The following is a 19,880-nucleotide window of genomic DNA, read 5'->3' as shown; positions in this document are numbered from 1 at the left end:
GAGATAAAGCATCTATCAACTTCAATATGTTTGGTAATGTCATGATGCACAGGATTCCCGACAATACTGAGAGCTGCTTGACTGTCACAAAACATTTGTATAAGCCTATTGAAAGTACATCCCAATTCCTTTAAGAATTTTTGAATCAAGATCCCTTCACAAATTCCCAAGGCAAGTGCCCTATATTCTGATTCTGTAACGCTTCTAGAAACAACTGCTTGTTTTGTTTCTTAATTATCTATGTCACTAAATTTTTTCATGCATAGGAGCAGTAACCTGTGGTGGACCTTCTGTCAGTGAGCTCCCCAGCACAACTAGCATCGGTATAAACCTCCACCAATATGTTCTTAGTTTTCTCAAATATTAATCCATAACCAGGAGTATTCTTGAAAAACCTCTGAAGTATGTACTCAAAATACTCTTCATTTAGGTTATTTATGTGTTTGACTCACAATACTTACAGGGTATGTCATATCAACACTACTATTGCTGGGTCCCAAGTCCCGGACGAGAAAAGTAGAGGGTTGCATTAGGTAGTCAACAGCTAGCATAAAAGTTATCAAAAAATCATGACATGCGTCCTTTACATCATTGTGTAAATGATAGGACGTGCCCTGAAAGCAATGTGTTATACGGCCTGAATAGAGTGAAAAGTGTGCAAGGGTCGCTATAACGGCATCCGGGTGTAGTGTCAAATAAGTAAGGGTTTCCACATTACAGACAGATGAGGGTAAAGAAGTTAGCCCATGAAACTAAGAGTAAAATAGAACCCTCGAATATAGGCAATCTTACAGGTAAATTAATAGAATTAATTAATATTATGGTTCATGAAAAGATAAATATCCTATACATTCAAGAAACTAAATGGGTTGAAGAAAAGGCTATGGTGATTGATAGCTTAGGTTTTAAACTACGGCATTCAGGTAAGAATCGCACTTAAAATGGTCTAGGTGTAATTATATATGTCTCTGAAAGATAATGTTGTAAAAATAAATAAAATTGGTGATAGAATTATAGCCCTAAAAATTATTATTGATATTAAGATTTTTAACGTTGTAAGTATTTATACTCCTCAAGTAGGTTTAGATATATGTTCAAAAGAAAAATTCTAGAATAACCAAAAAGAATTAATATAAATGATACCTCTTAAAGAAAGAATTTTATTGGAGAAATTTAATACATTTTGGTAAAAATCATGACCAACAACCACCTTTATGAACTTGTCGAACTAGACCCTTGGGTACTGCTTTAGCCCATAGAAGGACTCGCAGCCTACACATTTACCCTCTGAAGGTAGTAGAGTTAAAGTCAGAAGGGAGAGACATGTATGCTTCTTCTGTAAGCTCTACATTCAAGAACGTATTCTTGACATCTAGCTGGAATAAAGGCCAATCAAAATTCACTGTAGGGGACAACAGGACCCGAATAGTGTTTAAATTAACCACTGGAGTAAATATCTTCTCATAGTCAACTCCATTGGTCTATGAGTACCCTTTGGTGACCAATCGTGCCTTGTTGCGTTCAAAGAATCTATCAGAGTTGAACTTGATGCTGAAAATATATTGACACTCCACAGTTTTCTTACCCTGAAGAAGATCAACGACCTCTCATATATTATTTCGCTGAAGAGCATTCATCTCCTCCATTACTCTCATTTTCCAATCTAGATCAGCAAGAGCAACCTCAATAGTAGTTGGAATTTGACGGTCCCTCAGAGCAATAACAAAGACTTTGTAGGTCTATGATAAACTGTGGAAAAGACATCTTGCCATAGAATAGAGGCAACATGTCTGAATGCGTGCATTATTCAGAGAAATCACCTCGTCGTTTGGAGGAGTTGTGCTAAGGATATCGCCAGGAGTGGAGTCAGGGCCTTGTAAGGAGGTAGCTGGTTCTAGAGTAAGAGCATTTGAACGAGTACGGAGATTATAGACATGGGTAGTGGGAGAAGGAGATGGTGCACTCACCGAATCACGGGACACTCCAGATGGTACACTCACCGGGACAAGGGACTCAGTGGCAGGAATAATTGGGGCAACATCCATAGGAATAGGATAAGGGACAGTGTCAAAGAAGCTAAATTCCCACTCACTTGGGGCCGAGCTAGATAGAGAAGAAATACTTTCAAAGAAGGATACATCGGGACTCACGTAGATTTTATTAGTGGTAGCATCAAAGCACCGACGCCACTTTTAAGTGGCAGAATACCCAATGAAGATATATTTTATGGAATTTAGAATCAAGTTTACTCCGATTGGAAGCAATGTTCCGAACAAAGGTAGTGCACCCAAAAATCTTGGGGTCTAAGGTGAGGAAAACCCGATTAGCAAGGAAGCATAACATAAGGATAGTTAGAGGGTTCAGAACTTATGAATTTTAAAAAGAACTTTATTTATGAGATAGGTTAATTTGAGAATGGCATTGTTACAAAAAAGTTTCGAGACGTTGGCTTGAGCGAGCAACGTCAAGGAGGTGACGGTCTTTCTTCTCGACTACCCCCATTTGTTGAGGAGTGTCCGTACACAAGCTATCGTGAAGGATGCTCTTGCTCACTATAAATTCATCCAAAATAGAGTTAAAAAATCTCACAGTCATTGTCAATATGAAGGACCTGAATAGGATTTTGAATTGAGTTAAAATGAAAATGTAGAAGTTTTAGAAGATGACAGCAACCTCCAGTTTATCTTTGAAAATATAGACCCACATTATTCGAGTGTGTTCATAAATCAAAGTCACGAACCACTGTTTATTAGTTTAGTTGAGGGTGTGAAAAGGTCCCTATAGGTCACTGTGAATGAGAGAGAAAAGAGGGAAAGGAGTGAAAGGTGTGTAAGTGTGGAATGGGTAATGAATTTGATGATATTTGGCTAACTGGCATGTCTCACAATTGAAATTAGAAAGGTTTTTATTAAAAACATCGAAGTATATAATTTTTTTTTAATTTTGGAAACTATGATGATCTAAACGACAATGCAACAATATAATGAGACATTTAATGACCGAGATAAGCTACAACTCCTGAAAGGTATGTCGTCACACTCTATGCTCCTCTTGAAAGTAGTAAAGTTCGGCTACCCTCTTAGTAGTTCAAATCATCCTCTCCGGATGACGATCCTAAAAAACACAACCATCAGAAATAAAATTAGCGACACAATCAATATCATTTGTTAACTTGCAACTAAGACACATGTAAAACAATCTCAAGAGTTAGATCGGTTGACCAACCATTTACCAGCAATGAAACTATAGGTGTCATCGGTAATTCTGACGATATCCTCTCCAGAGCACAAATAGTAAGTCGAAAAAACTTGTCAGCATCCATTCAGGTGATCTGTGACACCTGAATTAGTATTCCATGGACTATAGGTGGAATAAACCATGAAAGTCATAGGAAGAGTACCTTGTCGGACATGGGAGGTCGTCTCCATGTCCGACCCGTAGAGACTTCATGTGCTCCAAGTAGCATGATCAATTACTCCATCTAATTTCCCAAGGATTCGGAAGATTCTGGAATATTCTAGGTAGGAGTTGGTTGAACCGCGATGATTTGGACGTTGTTGCAGGGCCTTTGGTGGCAAAGGATTTGGTCAAAGGTTTGTATGTCGGTTTACCATGAAATTTCCACACTTGTTCCGAGTGTGGTTGGATTTGTGACAGTAAACACAAGTGGAATGGCTGGTCTGAGATGACATCGACGAGGGCTAAGCACAATACATAATGATTCTAAGTTAGCCAAAAGAAATGTGGCTGGGATTCTGAGACATTGATGAATTTGCAAGTCACCGGTTGACGGATAACTGCAGGAAGGCTGCAGGAAAGTTGCAAGAGAGCTGCAAGAATGATGCAGGAAATTATGTAAGAAAAGCTTAAGGAAAAAGTCACATTGAGTGGAAGAAACAACGCTGTAGGAAGAAGCGGGGAACGGAAGGACCTGCTGCCTTTTAATTACCATATCAGCAAAAAGGAAGGTTAAGCAGCAAGTAAGGTTGTGGGAAGGCTGGCTTTTAGAGGCTGCTGAGATCATTGGTTGAAAGGGAAAATATATTCAGGCTACACTAGTTCTTCCCGGTTTATTCCCTACCGGAGACAGCTAGCTGGGATTTTTCCGCGGGAACAAAAATTGCCAGATAATTTTCTATGTGAGAGATAGTTGGCTGGAAAAAAAAAATCGCTGGATGGCTTTCCACGGGATAATTTTCCACAAGGAAGGCTTAAAGGAAAACATCCGCTGGAACAAAAAAAACGTTTTTCTCTATGGTTGAAAGCTTGCAGGTGGGAAAAAGAACTAACAACAAGAATGAAATGGAAAAAAAATTGCATGAAGTTCTGCAGAAAGAATCGACGACTAGGGTTTGATCTATGGCTCTGATATCATGTTGAGATTTGGAATAAAGCAGTTTTATTTCATTAATAGGAGGTGGGGTATTTAAACTCAATTACAATATACATAGTAATGGAAAGTAATAAAAATTGAATTAAATAATTCGCAAAGAAATAAAAACAAAATAAAACGAAAGAGGAAATACATAATCAGGAAATAAAATCAAATAATAAATAATAAAGGCATTGGGATGTCATTATAATCTAATAAAATGTTTTATTTTTTCCATCGCATTAGTAAAAAAGAAGTTGATGAAACTTTAAAGAAAACCAAAAGTAAAAAATCATAAGACCTGTGATATCTCAATTGAAGTATGGATATATTTAGGAGATTTGGAAGTTTCTTAGCTTACTAAATTTTTTAATATTATTTAAAAACTAAAAAGATGCCTAAGGAGTGAAGAAAGAGTATTTTGGTCGCATTTTTAAGAATAAAGAGAATGCATAAGAGTGTGTAAATTATAGAGGAATTAAGTTGATTTAGTATTTGAACATAGGTTAAGGCGTAATCAAAGATTTCTCATAATCAATTTGGATTTATGTCGGACAGGTCTACTATGGATGCTATACATTTATTGAAAGGTTTAATGGAAATATATTGAGAGAATAAGGAGGATCTAAATATGATTTTTATTGATTTATAAAAAGCTTATGATAAGATTCCTAGAAAAGTCCTTTGGAGAATTTTGTAGAAGAAAAGAGTTGATATGACTTAGATTCAAGTCATTAAAGTTATGCATACTAGGGTTGTTACTTGTGTTTGAATAGGAGGATTGACTCGATACTTTCCTATTTTAGTTGCAATACATCAAGGATCCACTTTAAGCTCACATCTTTTTTTACTTCAATTATAAATGCTTACTAGACATTTACAGAAAAATGTCCCTTGGTGCATGTTTTTCGTTGATGATATCCTTCTTATGGATAAGACTAGAGAAAGAGTTTGGGAAAAAACATGAATTATGAAGGTCTAAATTGGAGTCTAAAAACCTTTGTTTGAGAAGATCTAAAACTGAATACATGGAATATAATTTTAATAGTAGTAGCTCTAATGGCAGAGTTGTAACAATGGGTGATCAAATCATTATAAGGTGTGATCATTTTAGATATCCCGGGTTTATAATTCAAAGTAATGGTGATATACATATGGGATGTTAGTAGAACTGAAGTTGGTTGGTTGTAGTCGAGAAATACATCGGGCCTATTGTGTGATAGAAAGTATTGTACCGCTCAAACTGAAAGGAAAATTTTATAAGATGGTGGTGGGACCTGCAATATTCTACGGCGCAGCATGTTGGCCTTTAAAAGAAAAGCATAAAATAAAGTTAAGTGTAGCTAAGATAAGAATGCTTAGGTGGATGAGTGCTCTGACACTTAGAGACAAAATGCGAAATGAATGTATCCGTGATAAGGTTAGTGTAGTTGGTGTGGCGGGCAAGATTAGAGAGAGTCGTCATAGATGGTTTAGTCATATTAAACGACGACCATGTGATGATCCTATCAGGAAAATAAATGTTTTAGATTCAACTTATGTTAATAAATGAAGACTCAAGTAAAGTGTATAAGAAAAATAATCTTAATCTATTCGAATTAAATGAGAATATGACACTCAATAGGGCGATGGAGAAAAAGGATTCATATAGCCTACCCCATTTAGTGGGATAAAGGCTTAATGTTGTTGTTGTTGTATGTGACAGGTATATATGTTTTCCTACCTATCTTTGATATCTTCTCTTATCCACAGAGACACTTTTTCTTCGCTCTTTGACTTGTGGTTAGGATCCATTGGAATATTAACTGGTTTACATTCAATCATTCTTGTTTCTTTTAGTCGAACTAGAATGTATTTTCTTTGTGATATAACAATGTCTTTCTTGGACCTTATCACATCTATACCTAAAAAATATCTCATGGTTCCTAGGTCATTGATTTCAAAATCTATGGCAAGTACTTCTTTGATCTTGAGAATCTCTCTTTCATCATCACCCGTAAGAATCAAATTATCTACATAAACTATCAGTGCAACAATGTTATATTTCTGAGTGTGTATTACAAATAGAGTGTGATCAGCTTGAATTTGAGAATGACCTTTGGATCTCATAGTTTTAGCAAATCTTTCAAACCACGCACTTGGTGATTAATTAAGTCTACAGAGAGACTTCCTAATTTTGCATGGTTGGTGTTTGTTAGAATCATTCTCAAGTCCTGTTCGTATCTCCATATACACTCCTTCTATATCCCCATTCAAGAAAGATATTTTTAATATCAAGTTGATATAATACACATTCTTTATTAATTAGTGCTGAAAGGAGAACTCTAATAGTGTTACGTTTAACAACTAGTGCAAAAATCTCCTCATAGTCGATCCCAGACATGAGTAAAACCTTTTGCAGCAAGTCTGGCTTTGAATCTTTCAATATCTTCATCACTATATATTTGATGTTGAACACCCGATTGCACCCAACCAGTTTCTTTTCATGAGAGAGTTTAGTAAAAATCCATGTATCATTAAGTTTTAGTGCTTGAACCTCTTCTTCAATAGCTTTCAACCATTATGTATTTTCAAGAGCTTCATGAATGGATTTAGGAATCTGCATACTATCGAGGTTAGAAACAAAAGATTTGTAGGATGAGGATAGCTTCCCATAAGCTATATACTCTTGAATTGAATATCAAACACAGCTTTCATTATCATTAACATTGAAAGAGGACGGAGATAACCCATGAAATTAGACTCATATTCACTTGGCATTTCAGGTGGATGTTGCCTCGGATTTTATTTTGAGCAGTTCTGCCCTTACAAGTTATCTTTCACCTACTCAAAGTGTTTCTTCATCCTTGTGTGCACACAAAGTTCTTTGTTCTGAACTTTAGTCTGAGTTGATAGTGTTGGTTAGGTATCCTCAACCATGATAGGAGTGTAGGTGTAGTGTGGTGAGGTCAGGTGTCATCAAGTGCAATACAAAATTGATGTTCATTTGCACTCTCCCTCTGAACATCAAAATTGGGGTAGTATTATTAATTTTAAGAAAAAAATGGCATCCATGAAGTTATATTTTCTGGTAACACGAGAGTAGCACTTATGCCCATTTTTTTTGGTGGCCTACCCAAAAAAATATATTTGATAGATCTAGAGTCAAGTTTTGTGTGATTTTGAGAATGGACGTAAACAAAGGATACACACCAAATGATTTTAAGTGGTGCAGTAGAAGAGAAAGCTCTTATGTGAGGATGTGTTACCATCAAAACATGAAATCAAAACATGAAAATGTGTTTTGAAGTTAATTAGCCGACAAGAGATTCGATTGATAAGGTATGTTATAGTCAAAATTGTTACCCCAGAAAAATATTTTGAACCTTGATAGGGCATCATAATTGAGCGAGATACCTCAAAAAAAATGTTTGGTCTTTCTCTCAACTACTCCATTTTGTTGTGGGATATCAATACATTAACTCGCATAGATGATTCCATTTTTTAAAATATATGACTCAAAGATGGAATTAAAATATTCTCTTACATTATCAGTTTTGAAGATCTGAATTTTGTATTGGAATTGAATTTAAATCATGTTATGGAAGGTTTGAAAGATTTGAGTCATTTTAGATTTCTCTTCATTAGGAATACCCAAGTAATTCTAGTATGATCATCAATAAATGAAACAAACCATTCAACTCCACTTAGGGTCTTCAACCTTGAAGGTGACCAAATATCACTGTGGATGGTAGAAAAAGACTGAGGATTTTTACCTGGTCATGAGATAATCATTTCTAGTTGGCAAGTTGACAAATCTCACATTAATAAGAACTATGACTTTTATGAATAAACAAATGAGGATACAACTGCAATATAATTGAAATTAAGATGACATAGGCAATAAGAAGATAACATGGCCTACCTTTTGGCAGGTATAGACTGAGCAGACGCAGAATTAGGTAATAATGGAGACGAGATCATTTGTGTTTAGAGAGATATTTTCCTAGAGCTGGTTGTCATAATAACATGTTATTTAAAATTTTAAATAACTTAATTATATAAATAATGTAAAAAAGTTACTTGTTATAAAACCCGTGAAGCATGTGTCGTTCAAAGGGAAAACCCACAGCCCGTGGAAGAATTAAGTCAAGGCTATCCCCTCATTCCTTTCTCATTCGAACTCGGTAGACGAAAGCCAAAGAAACGGAGAGGGTGAGGAAAAGCCAAAGGGAGAGAGAAAGATAGTGTGAGAGACAGAGGAAGAAGAAAATAAAGCAGACGAAGGAGTTTACCTTTAACTGAGCCAGAGAGGAAGGAGGAAGACTCGTACTCCATTCTTCCACACCCGAGAGACTCAAACGAACATTCTTGAAGTGGCAGTGAATGAAGGAGGAGGTGTCGAAGCCGAAAACAAGTGAAGAAATGGTCGCATGCCTCTCATGTAAACATATAAGGCCTTTTTCGCAATCGAGAGCAGTTCGAGCTAGCACCTGAAGGCTCAAGTGATCAGAGCGAGCCTTCCTCACGCATCCCTTTCTTGCATGAAGGTAAAGAAAGAAAAATTTAGGCTTCCTGTGCCCTAACCGAAAAGAAGTAGAGGTAAGGTCAAGTGGCTTTTAGGAAGACTCATCGAGTGTATAAAAGATTTGGTAGCATACATGGGAACTTCTTGCATGTGTGAAGGTCTCCACCGAGCCCCACCTGCTCATTGTCTGTAATAAGGGAAAGGCGTTGAAAGGGAAAGGAGAGATTTTGGCTCAGAAAATATTTATGTTTAATTTTATTTTGCTAGACAAGTTTTAATTATAATTAAATAAAATGAAATTTCAGAAAATTTACATTAAATTGATTTTAATTTTGTTAATAATTGTTTAGAGGTAACTAGCAATAAGGCTAAAGCAAAAAAAGAGAACTTTGCTAAAGAAAGGAATTCAGGTATGAAGCTTAATTTAAATAATTGATTACTCGTTATATAATTAAATCAAGTTTAAAAGCTAAATTAAATTTTTTATAAATTAAGCATGTTAAAAAGAAGTTTAGGAAAGTAATTTTTTTAAAATGCAATACTTTATAATATAGAGTAATCCAACTAAATCAATTAGTTATACGTTTTAGAAAATCAAAAGAAATTTGGAAGTGTATATTTATATAGGTATATGTAAATGTTCATATAATTAAATAAGTAAATTGTGAAAATAATAATAATAAATCTAGAATTAATAGAAAAGAAGACTAACCCTGGACAGAAGCTAATTATATTTAAATTGTGATTACATGTGCACCTAAGAACAAATTTCACTTGAAGAATCGGACAATGGACATTAGATTATATCATAGAGGTGAGTAAATATTTTTTATTTAGAACACTTTGTTTAATTATACATGTTTTTACTATTTCCGAGCTTTTCTTTAAAAATGCAAAAGTTCATGGTTTTCTTTTATGCAAGAAAAAGAAATAAAATATAGTATATAGATGCAAATGTGAGCCACCCCTGCATGATACTGGCAGAGGAATGTAATTTACCTATGCACATAAATGAAAATGGTTGTCTATCTTTTATGATGGGTTAGAAAATGTTAAACTTAAAGTAAACATTTAGACGATGACTCCCAATAAAGAAAAAGTAGAACATAGATAATTAAAAGTAAATAAAACTGGATTCTTTACTATAGTAATTTTTATGGTTTGCTGCAATCTTATAAAATATTTTAAAATGACAATTATTATAATTTAGAAATATTTATCCACTGAGCAGTTTTAACTCAACATTTCAGTTCCTAACATTTTACAGGAAAACTATCTTTAAGTTAGATGAACCTTAGAGAGTACATGTATAGACACCAAGGAGTGCAGGATGATGAGTATTATTGTTCAATTTTATTTTTTGTTAGATGTAAAGGTTTAAATATGAATAAAATATTATAAATATAAATTATATAAAATAAAATGACTCTTTCGTACTTTGAATTTTATTTTAATTATGAAACAAAACTGTTAGATAGTTTTCTTCCGTCCGACCGATGGTTCTCATCTTGGAAATTTCAAACTCCCGGGTCGGGTCGTGATAAGGGTTGTATCAGACCACAACTCATTAATCAACATATTTTCTTGAGGTGTATATACACAAAAGAACCATTATTACTCCCTTCTTTTTTAATATGAGAGAAAATATTTAAAAGGTCTTTGCATTGTCAAATCTCACTCTTTTAGTTTCAATATCAAATATTGTTATCATATTAAAAATAGATAAAAAGTATGATATTTAAATAGCCTTTAGCTTTTAATAGAACCTATTGCATAAGGGTGCAATCATTAATAAAGGACACGTCCCTAGTTATGTTAGGGGTAAATAATATGGTGAATGAGAGAAAAAAAGATTTTTGTGTTCTTATGTAACTTATTAAAGAATTGACATGCTTGTCTTGCTAACGCACAAGGAAAATCTCTTAGATATTAATATGATTGAATAATAAAGTAAATATAACTTATAAAAAAACAGAACAAAGATAGCCAAATGTAGATTTTATTTTTACTTACTGGAATTAGATTTTCAAAAGAATTATAATACAGCATATGATTTGTAGTTTCCTTGGTACTAGATTCGAGACAATTAAGGCCGTCTCCTTTAGCAAGTCCATGCCATGCTACTAAAATAAATAATCGAAGCGAAATATATAATGAAACATTTAGAATCTATACTTAACTGTTGGAAAAATCATAAGTTAGTGAATAATTTGGACACAAGGAGGACATTCATGTATAAAGATTTGTTTATAAGCATATATTCTTAGCCATAAATGGTTGTTGATGATCCATCAGCAATAATTATTTTCTTATTGGAGGAAGTATATGGAATAAATTTGTGTCAAGAGCTAGTCATATAGTGTGGAGCTCCTGAATAAATAGTCGATGACATAAGACTGAATATCTTTAATACTTTAAAAGCATAAGAAAAGAAGGTAATATCTAAGAGTATAAGAGAACAGATACTTGTTGTAAGAATCTTTTCTAGTGATATCAGTAAATTTTAACTAATTTAATTCTTTTTTTGGAAAATCTTTGGTGTTACATTCCTCCACATGTGTTATATATGCATGAATCTATTCTTTTGCTTACCCTTTCAGTGTCATCGCACTCTTTTTTGTTTCACGTGAAGCTTCCAACATCAATATTTTGAATGTTATGCCTTCAATATTAACCATCTCTTTTGGGTGTAGCTGATTGTGCTACTCGGAATAAAAAAAGTTCTTAATCACAGTGTTTGATGTTGATGGCCTTTGTAATAGAAGTCGACCCTTCTATATGAGTATTGCAATCAAAACTCTCTTTCTTTTATCTCCTTAATCCATTCAAATGATGACAATGACATCAATTAAAAAAATCAAATTTTCCTTTTTCAGAATTTGAATCCTCGGAACTTCAAAATCAATATTCAATCTTTTTCAATAAACCTTTTTAGGAGAACTACATCTTTGTTATAGTCCATTGGATGAATTGATAACGAAACACCTCCTGCCTAAGAACTTGTAATAGATTGAAGTATTTTGTGATGGATTGTCCTTCTTACTTTGTGGTTGAGATCTTGATTTTGATCTCATAGATCTGGGTAGGATCACAGACTTCAGAATATATTTGATTTAACATATCACGGATTACTTTTAACGAATGGAGAAACATGGAAGTGTTGCTTATTTCAAGAACCATGAAGTTCCACAACTAGGACTTCATCATTGAGTCATATTCATCCCAATTATTGAATATGTGATCACCTTGTTGAGACCCGATGTTAAATAAACGGCCCAATTTTCATCATCTCTCAAAAAAGAACCACTTATAATCACGTTAAGGTAATTCTTTCCATTTAAAGTATATTTTGAATGAATAATATTTTATTATCCTATTGTGCTTGAGTTAATAGTTTCAATTCTAAATGAACCAAAGATCAAATGAACAAGGATAGCTTTGTAATCCGTGGGAAAAAAACATGCTGGTAACAGGTTGCACAAAAAAAGATATAAATAAAAAGATTATAAGGAATAAAAATATACCTGAGCAAAGAAAACTTGCAAGTTCTAGACAATGTAGTGACCAAGGCTAAAACTTATAGAAATGCTAAAAAAAAAAAGAGAATTTATCACCTGCTTCATTCGAACATTTCTATGATATTTATATAATCCTAGGAAAAGCTTCTAGTAAGAAAAAATATAAAATCAAATAATAATATTGCAGAATAATTACAATAATTCATAAATTGATGGGGCTACAAAATAATAAATTAATTAATTATAGTAGCCCACCGATTGATGCAATGGCACTAATAATCCCACAGATAACTGAAGTGGCATGAAGCGAATAAATTGGAGGATGGCTAGGTTCAGTGGAAAGTTAATTGAGGGGGAATTAATGGAAGTAATTTTGATGGAAAATTTTTCACAACAATAAATGGCAACCCGACAATGGTAAACTGCATCAAAAAACAGCCTTATTAACCAACCATTTTTATCCGACCTATCGTTGGCCGCTTCAAAGTAAAACCAATATTGAAGTATCTAAACTACATCAAACAGCAAAACCAATAAAGGCAACTCCACTAAAGGAAGCTGCCACTAAAAAACCAGGCTACTTAAGTAGGCATTTAAATCGAAAACAATTCTTTGAGCAGGCCGTCAAGCCACTTCAGATTTAAATTTAGACAAGTTCAGCTTTCAGCAAAAACTGGATAAATTTAGGTAAATAAAGTACCATGATGCAACTTTTAATTGCCTTAAATTGAAATTGCTAAATTAAAGCCTCGACGCAGTCAAATATGCTAAAGTGCCAAAAAAAGAACTTCAATAAGAATACTATATCAACATAAAATGGTTTATTCACCTCTGGTAAAGGACCTGGTGTATAAGTATCATCATCCTCAGCAATAACAAGGACCTCATCACCTTCTTTAAGAACATAATCATCCTCAGGGTTTATTACAATCTTTCCACCATTTGCAGCAACTTTAACACCACATGGAACAGCATCAGGGAAAGAAATCAGTACATCTTCAAATCGTAAGCCATCCAATTGAGGCCATCTTTTGATGTAAAACTCAGCGTTCTCAAAGCCCAAAATGTCCTCCCATATCTGCAAGAGTCACTGTAATACAATTGCTACAAGATAAAAGGAAAGCTCAATTCTTAGCAATGGAAATAAAACACAGCAATGATGCTACTAAAAATTTATCTCTGGTAATTAAGTAACAACAACAACAACAAAACCTTTATCCCACCATTGCAACTCATATTTTCATTTAATTTTAATAAATTACGATCATTTTTATATAATATGCCCAAGGCATCCTAGGTTTATCTCTGCCTTTCTTAACATAAGTCAAATCTAAGACATCTAGTCGTCTAAACGGATCATCAGATGGTCGAAGTTTAATGTGATCAAATTATCTAAGACGACTCTCTCTAATTTTGTCCGTCACTGGAGCTACACAAACCCTATCACTGATATATTTATTTCTCATTTTATCTCTAAGTGTAAAGCCACTAATCCACCTAATCATTCTCTAATAATTAAGTAACGAGGATTAAATTAGCACAACATGCCAATCAGTGATTAAAAAAGGGAAAAGAAAAAAAAATGTACATATTAGAATTTAAAATGTAATAAGTTTGCCAAAACTCAAATTTTCAGGCCGAAATACCCAAAACTAGCACTCATTTTCCTCCTCTGAAGGGGAGAAGTGATAGGATTTATTTTTTTATTTGTCAATTGTTCTTCTTCAAAGTTTTGCCATTTAGTTCAGTCCATGCCATCTACAAGTCTGCATAAAGGATCAGCAATCAAGCATGACCAGAAGTATTAATATAATGGTAACAGTTAAATTTAGACAAAAAGAACATCCTAGCATTGAAAAGTTACAGCAGTTTGTGAAAGAACTATACAAAAAAATTAAGGCTCTTATTAAGGGAGTCAATAAGCAGTTCAGTATATATCTACAATGTGTAAAAATCATGGCAGATTAACCTGTGCAAGGCCAGGTTGGAGGGCACACAGTATCATCAAACGTCCAATGACATCATGAGCAACAACTGTTTCAATAAGTTCTCCTCCGACAAGCTTCACCAGAGGCTCATTGTCTAGGTCACTCATCTCTACCACAACATGACCCCTCAAGCCCTCCTTAACACCAGTAAGGCTCAAAACAACTCTTAAAGCCCGTGCATCACTCTACAAAAGATCGAGACAATTAAAAAATGAGAGAAGTTCAGAACAAATTTGAAAGATAATATGCTTGTTATCAGTTAAAATCTCAAAAGACCTGGTCTGCATTTTCATCAGATGCCAAAACAATGATAGCACGTGCCTTGGAAACTGAAACCTGCAGGTGCACCAGTTTAACTCCAGATAAGTTGAATTCAACAAGATTCTCGTACTATTAATTACACAATGAGAGAATTTATCTTCTACAGAAAGATAGAATGTCGCAGAACAACCTTACAAAAGCCACTCACTATGATCTTACAGAACTTTATAAATGCCAATCAGTAGGATTTTGCATAACCAAATAAATACAAGTCACTTAAAGGTACCATAGGTATAATACCTTTTTCAAGTCAGCTAGAATTAGAGGACTGCCGCTCCTGCATATGACAGATGTCCCCATGAAATCAAATTCTAGTTTTGCAATGTCCATCTCCATTTCCTCCTTATCTCTCTCTGCAAGAACTACTATAACTCCGCCGCCAATACTCATATTTGCAATTGCTAACTGTTTAAGAAGAGATCCCTGTAATCAAGCAGAAATCATAAAACAAATTGATCAAAGGCATGATAAAATATAGTTAATCTAATTTTTTAAAGCCTTAAAAATTAAAATGAGAAGAAAGAGGGACAGAAAAAAAGAGATTATGTGATTAAACTTTATTCCCTTATTTGCACTATAAAACATAAGGCTCTACATAAATAGGTGAAGAAATAACTACTTCAAAAAGAAATAAATCTAGAGACTACTCCTTGACTTTAATTATGGAACCAGTAAGTAACTACAAAAATAAAAAATAAAAAAGAAACAATTGGGATTTTTTCTTTTCTAATGAGATGTCACTGAAAAGGAGAGCTACATTCATAAGTTGCTGGACTTCTATAAATGGAAAGTCAATGTCAATGGATTGTCTGTTTGTTGGAGATGGTAAGTTTTTATCCACATATTATTAGTTTGCTGTAGCTGACAAGATGTTTGTCATGAATTAAAGATTATTTCAACAGTCCTGCTCAAGCTAGATTGCAAATGTTGATCATATCTGGATTGTATATTATATCATCAAAACTCATTAGGGTTAAACCCTTGATAAGAATATGTACAATTATTGCAACATAATTTAATTGAATTGGTCCATTTTCATTTTTTGTAGATGAAATGTTGGTTTATCTCAATTTGTTACGTCCTATCTTGATAAACGGAATTTTTTGCAACACTTGAGGCAATTTAGCTATGACACGTAATTTTGGACACATTTTTACTTGATAGTTTATTTCTTCTAATAATATTTTAATTACATTCATTTGCAATTCTCAAGTTTTGATATCCTATATTCAGCCTCAACACTGCTTCTTAGGAAGACATGTTATTTCTTCATGTAATCAAATTTTACCCTTGCATAATTACAATAGCCAAAGATGAATCTTCACTCTGATGTCTACATCCTATCAACATCTGAGAAAATTTTGACTTTCTTCTTTGATGATTTTAATATAGCAGGTCATTTCTAGGTCATATCAATTTACCTTAAAATACAGTTAACATCATTCATGTCATCTTCAATAAAGTTATACAACACTAAGAAGGAACCTACTCTCAACATAGGACCTAATATCAAGAAAGGTGACAGAGAGAGAAAGAGAGAGAGAGAGAGGGAGAGATGAGTTTGCTAAGATAGGTTATGCTCTTATCAATAGGCATACAATATTAACGGAGAACCTACTTTTTATAATTGGGGTCTATCAAAGTTCCAACATTCTTACAGCTAAGCATTCATTTCTTTTAATAGATCAAAAATATACTTCATTCTAGAAAAGATAATATATTGTTTTAATTATATCACTTACATATCAAAAAAGTGTTCTCAAATATTCAGGGCTTTCACAGCAAATTCTCTAACCCAAAATCCTTCGAACCTATTTAGCATTTATTCTAACTCATCTGTAAATATAATATTCTCAAGATATACAAACAATCCTTTAGAAAAAGGTTTGATAAAGAGAGTGTGATATGCAAAGACCCTAATTGTACATACACTTTTAATCTATTTTCTTTTTTACACTTTTAATATATTTGAAGAATCTGTCAAGCTGGACATAATGAATTGCTCAAGGTCTATTAGACCTTTCCTAACCGAGTGTAACTTTCAGTGAGATCTCCATATATGCTTCCTCCTCAAAGTCCCACAAAAAAAATATTTATAATATCAAGCTTACGTAGTGGCCAGCTCAAATTTGCTATTAGTGAGAATAAAATAGAATTGTGATGAGTTCAGCAATATGAGAGATTATTTTTTGATCCACAATACCATATAAATGGGTATACTCTTTACCAATAAGTTAGCCTTTAAATTTATCCATGTTCCCATCTAGTTTAAATTTAAATGTAAAAATGCATTTATATCAAACTAATTTTTTCCACGTGGAAGTTAAGAAAAATCTAATGTGTCATTCATTCTGTTAAAACTTTGTCAAGGACTTTGATAGTCAATACAATATTATTGGGGGACACTTTAGCAATAAGTAGGATATTAAATTTATTCATGTTTTTATCAAGATTAAATTTGTCTGTAAAGATGCATTTGCATCAAACTAAATTTTTCCCATGTGAAAGTTCAAAAAAAAAAAAAAAAACTGATGTGTCATTCCTTTATAAGGCAAAGATTTCTTCCATTACAACTTTGTCTAATTCAAGAATTTTAAGAACTTTATGAACGTTGCTAGAAGTTTATATTTTATTGGGAGAATCGACAAAATCATGAAATCTAGATGAAAACCTTTATAAGTCATAAATCATAAATCAGGTGTTAGGTGCATGACCTCATCATTTCCATAAGTTATCGTAATAGTGAAAACCAGCATTATCATCCATGAATTTACTCTCATTAGTTTATTCTTCATTGATCCTTGAACCATGTTCAGGTTCCTGGTATTGTTGGAGACATATAGACTACTCTATTTGTTTTTTCTTCTCTCCTAGATGGACAAGAGACTCATTGTGCAAAGGTTAGGTATATTGACACGGTGTAAGAGATTTTGTGACTCTGATGAGGGATTAATAGGTTAGATATATTGATAGAGTATGAGGTAGTTGGTTGCTTTGGTGTGATTTGAATAGGTTGAATAAAGGGAAATGAGAAATTTTTCTAAACTCTAAAGTTAAAAGCACAATGATATGGGAAAGAAATAAATCTATGAAATTGTTTTTAATTTTATGGCATACAATTAAGTACACAACAGAAATAGAAAATAATAAGGGAAAATGGATTATTTTCTTTCTTAAGATCTACCTAAAAAGAAATATCATTTACCATTGATTATCGAATTGTTTTTGATGAAAAGTGGTTGTCCATAAACTAAAGAATTATTGTAAATGGAAAATTATTATTCATTGATTAATGGATTGTTGCAAATAAAAAGAGTTGGCTATGGATTCAAAATTATTGTAACAGAAGAAGACTTATATTTGAGCAAAAGTGTAGTTCTCTGTTTCACAATATAAATGACGCATGCGGACTTTAATTCACTCACTTACATCTAATAAGTCAAAGAAACCCTTGAATGTTTAAAATTCATACTAAATTTTACTAGTCTATTGGTTTTAATGTAGATTGCGCCACTAAATTTAAACATTTCATCTGATCTCACTGCAAGTTGAATATAGTTACAAATGTATAGTTAATTGGTTAGAAAACAATGAAGTAGAAGATAATAATAAATACAAAAGCTAAGAAAATACTCCTAGCAAACCAAATGAATCTTCCGTTTCCAACCATCTCAGAACAAGTGTTTGCAAGCAATTTCTTGCTACAGCTAAAGTGAGAGAAAGATCATTTCTTCTACATTTACATTATCAAAATGTACGACTAAAGCTACTAGTTGCAAACCACAACGCAAGAAAAAGAAATGGCAACATACAATTCAGTTTTCCAATTAAACATGTTAGCACAACTTGAGAATGCTGACAATGTAGATCATTGAAAAATGAAATCTAATAGATAATTACCAATTTGTCACTCCACCCAAGAATTAGAATGTGATTTTTCTCAATAACTTCACACTTTCCCTTCCTCCAAGAATCAACCTTCTCTGAAATTGCATCCGACACAAGCCCAAGCATCATGGCAAAGATCAACATGCCCCCTGAACTGATTGATACAGAGACAACTCTCGGCCGCAAACCAACCATTTCAGCATGGTTCCCAGAATCCGCAACAAAGGTCCAAGAAAGCCAGAGAGCCTCAGAGAGGCTGCTTTCACTCACTGCATACAGTGCCAACCCACCAAATCCAATGAGAAGTATGGTAGCAAAAAGCAGGGCCAGAAGCTTAGCATATGGGTACATAGAGAAGAACACATCCACCCTATATGCTATCCTCTTCTTTAAAGGAACTTCCTCCTCATTATTCTTCGAGCCCTTCAAATAAGAGCTTAAGCTAGGTATGTGCTCAAGGAATCTCAACAGAATAAAAGGTAAAACTACTGACAACGTCACCGTGTACAATGCAACTGTCCTGCTATCAGGTATTCCCAAATAAGAATCAGAAAACCTATCCTCAGATTGCAAAATTTGGTCATCTGCCCAGCCCTCAACTCCATTACCATCTCCATTACAGATCATACTAATGTTAATTATTTTATCCTGAACAAAAGTTAGCAAACACCAAATCAGATTCATTTAAGCCAAAATTAACCTTTAGTCCAAGTAACTCCGTACCTCAAGTTCTAGGACTCTTATTCGCTGATGAACTGCCACTGAACATGAAACTACTGAAACCATAACTAGCTGCCAGAAAAAGATGTAACTAAATGACCTGCAAACTCCAAAAAGGAAATCTTCCTTGTAGTAAGCAAAAAAACATAAAAAAGCTCTCACCGTTAAAAGAATAAAAGAATTACTAGTTCGAAGAGCTGCTCTCGACGTTACAGCTGAGGCGCAGGGAACAACCATAAGCTTCCTCTTCTCCTTCTCCGGTAAAACCTTCAGGGCATCCTTATCGAATTGCGTTAGCTCGGGCTTTGAGATTTGCTTATTCGCTTCTAAAGTCCGGTCAGTCACCGGCAACTTCGGCGGTGGTAGATGCTCTACCTTAGGTGGATCCGGTTTGGGACGGGCCCTCGCGGAGGCGCGCGGGCGTGAAGGGTACGGACCAAGGAAAGAGGGATAGAACCAATCACGATCAAGAACACCCCCGTTAGCAGGGGCATCCGAAGGGTCCTCGACCGCAACCATTAACCGCCGCACCGGGCCGGCTGGGGGCGGGGGGGGGGGGAGGCTCG

At 34.1% G+C, this 19,880-nt stretch overlaps 1 protein-coding gene across 3 annotated transcripts in view; it reads right to left on the bottom strand.

Moving 5' to 3' along the window:
• The window catches only part of LOC110037911 (ion channel DMI1-like), a 51,516-nt gene extending 31,655 nt beyond the window's left edge, over window positions 1-19,861 (bottom strand). For all 3 annotated transcript variants that reach the window (XM_020742652.1, XM_020742650.1, XM_020742651.1), the window contains exons 1-7: window positions 19,500-19,861; window positions 19,318-19,421; window positions 18,607-19,242; window positions 14,947-15,129; window positions 14,662-14,721; window positions 14,367-14,570; window positions 13,227-13,475 (exon numbers count right to left, since the gene is read on the bottom strand). In XM_020742652.1, the coding sequence (XP_020598311.1) occupies window positions 13,227-13,475; window positions 14,367-14,570; window positions 14,662-14,721; window positions 14,947-15,129; window positions 18,607-19,242; window positions 19,318-19,421; window positions 19,500-19,833 (1,770 nt within the window). In that variant the 5' untranslated portion in view covers window positions 19,834-19,861. The remainder of the gene's footprint in view (window positions 1-13,226; window positions 13,476-14,366; window positions 14,571-14,661; window positions 14,722-14,946; window positions 15,130-18,606; window positions 19,243-19,317; window positions 19,422-19,499) is intronic.
• Window positions 19,862-19,880: the final 19 nt, after the last annotated feature.

Source organism: Phalaenopsis equestris, unplaced genomic scaffold, assembly GCF_001263595.1.
Source record: "Phalaenopsis equestris unplaced genomic scaffold, ASM126359v1 Scaffold226954, whole genome shotgun sequence".
Classification (NCBI taxonomy): Eukaryota; Viridiplantae; Streptophyta; class Magnoliopsida; order Asparagales; family Orchidaceae; genus Phalaenopsis; species Phalaenopsis equestris.
The sequence above is the reverse complement of the archived record's forward strand: the minus strand, read 5'-3'. Positions and strand labels throughout refer to the sequence as shown.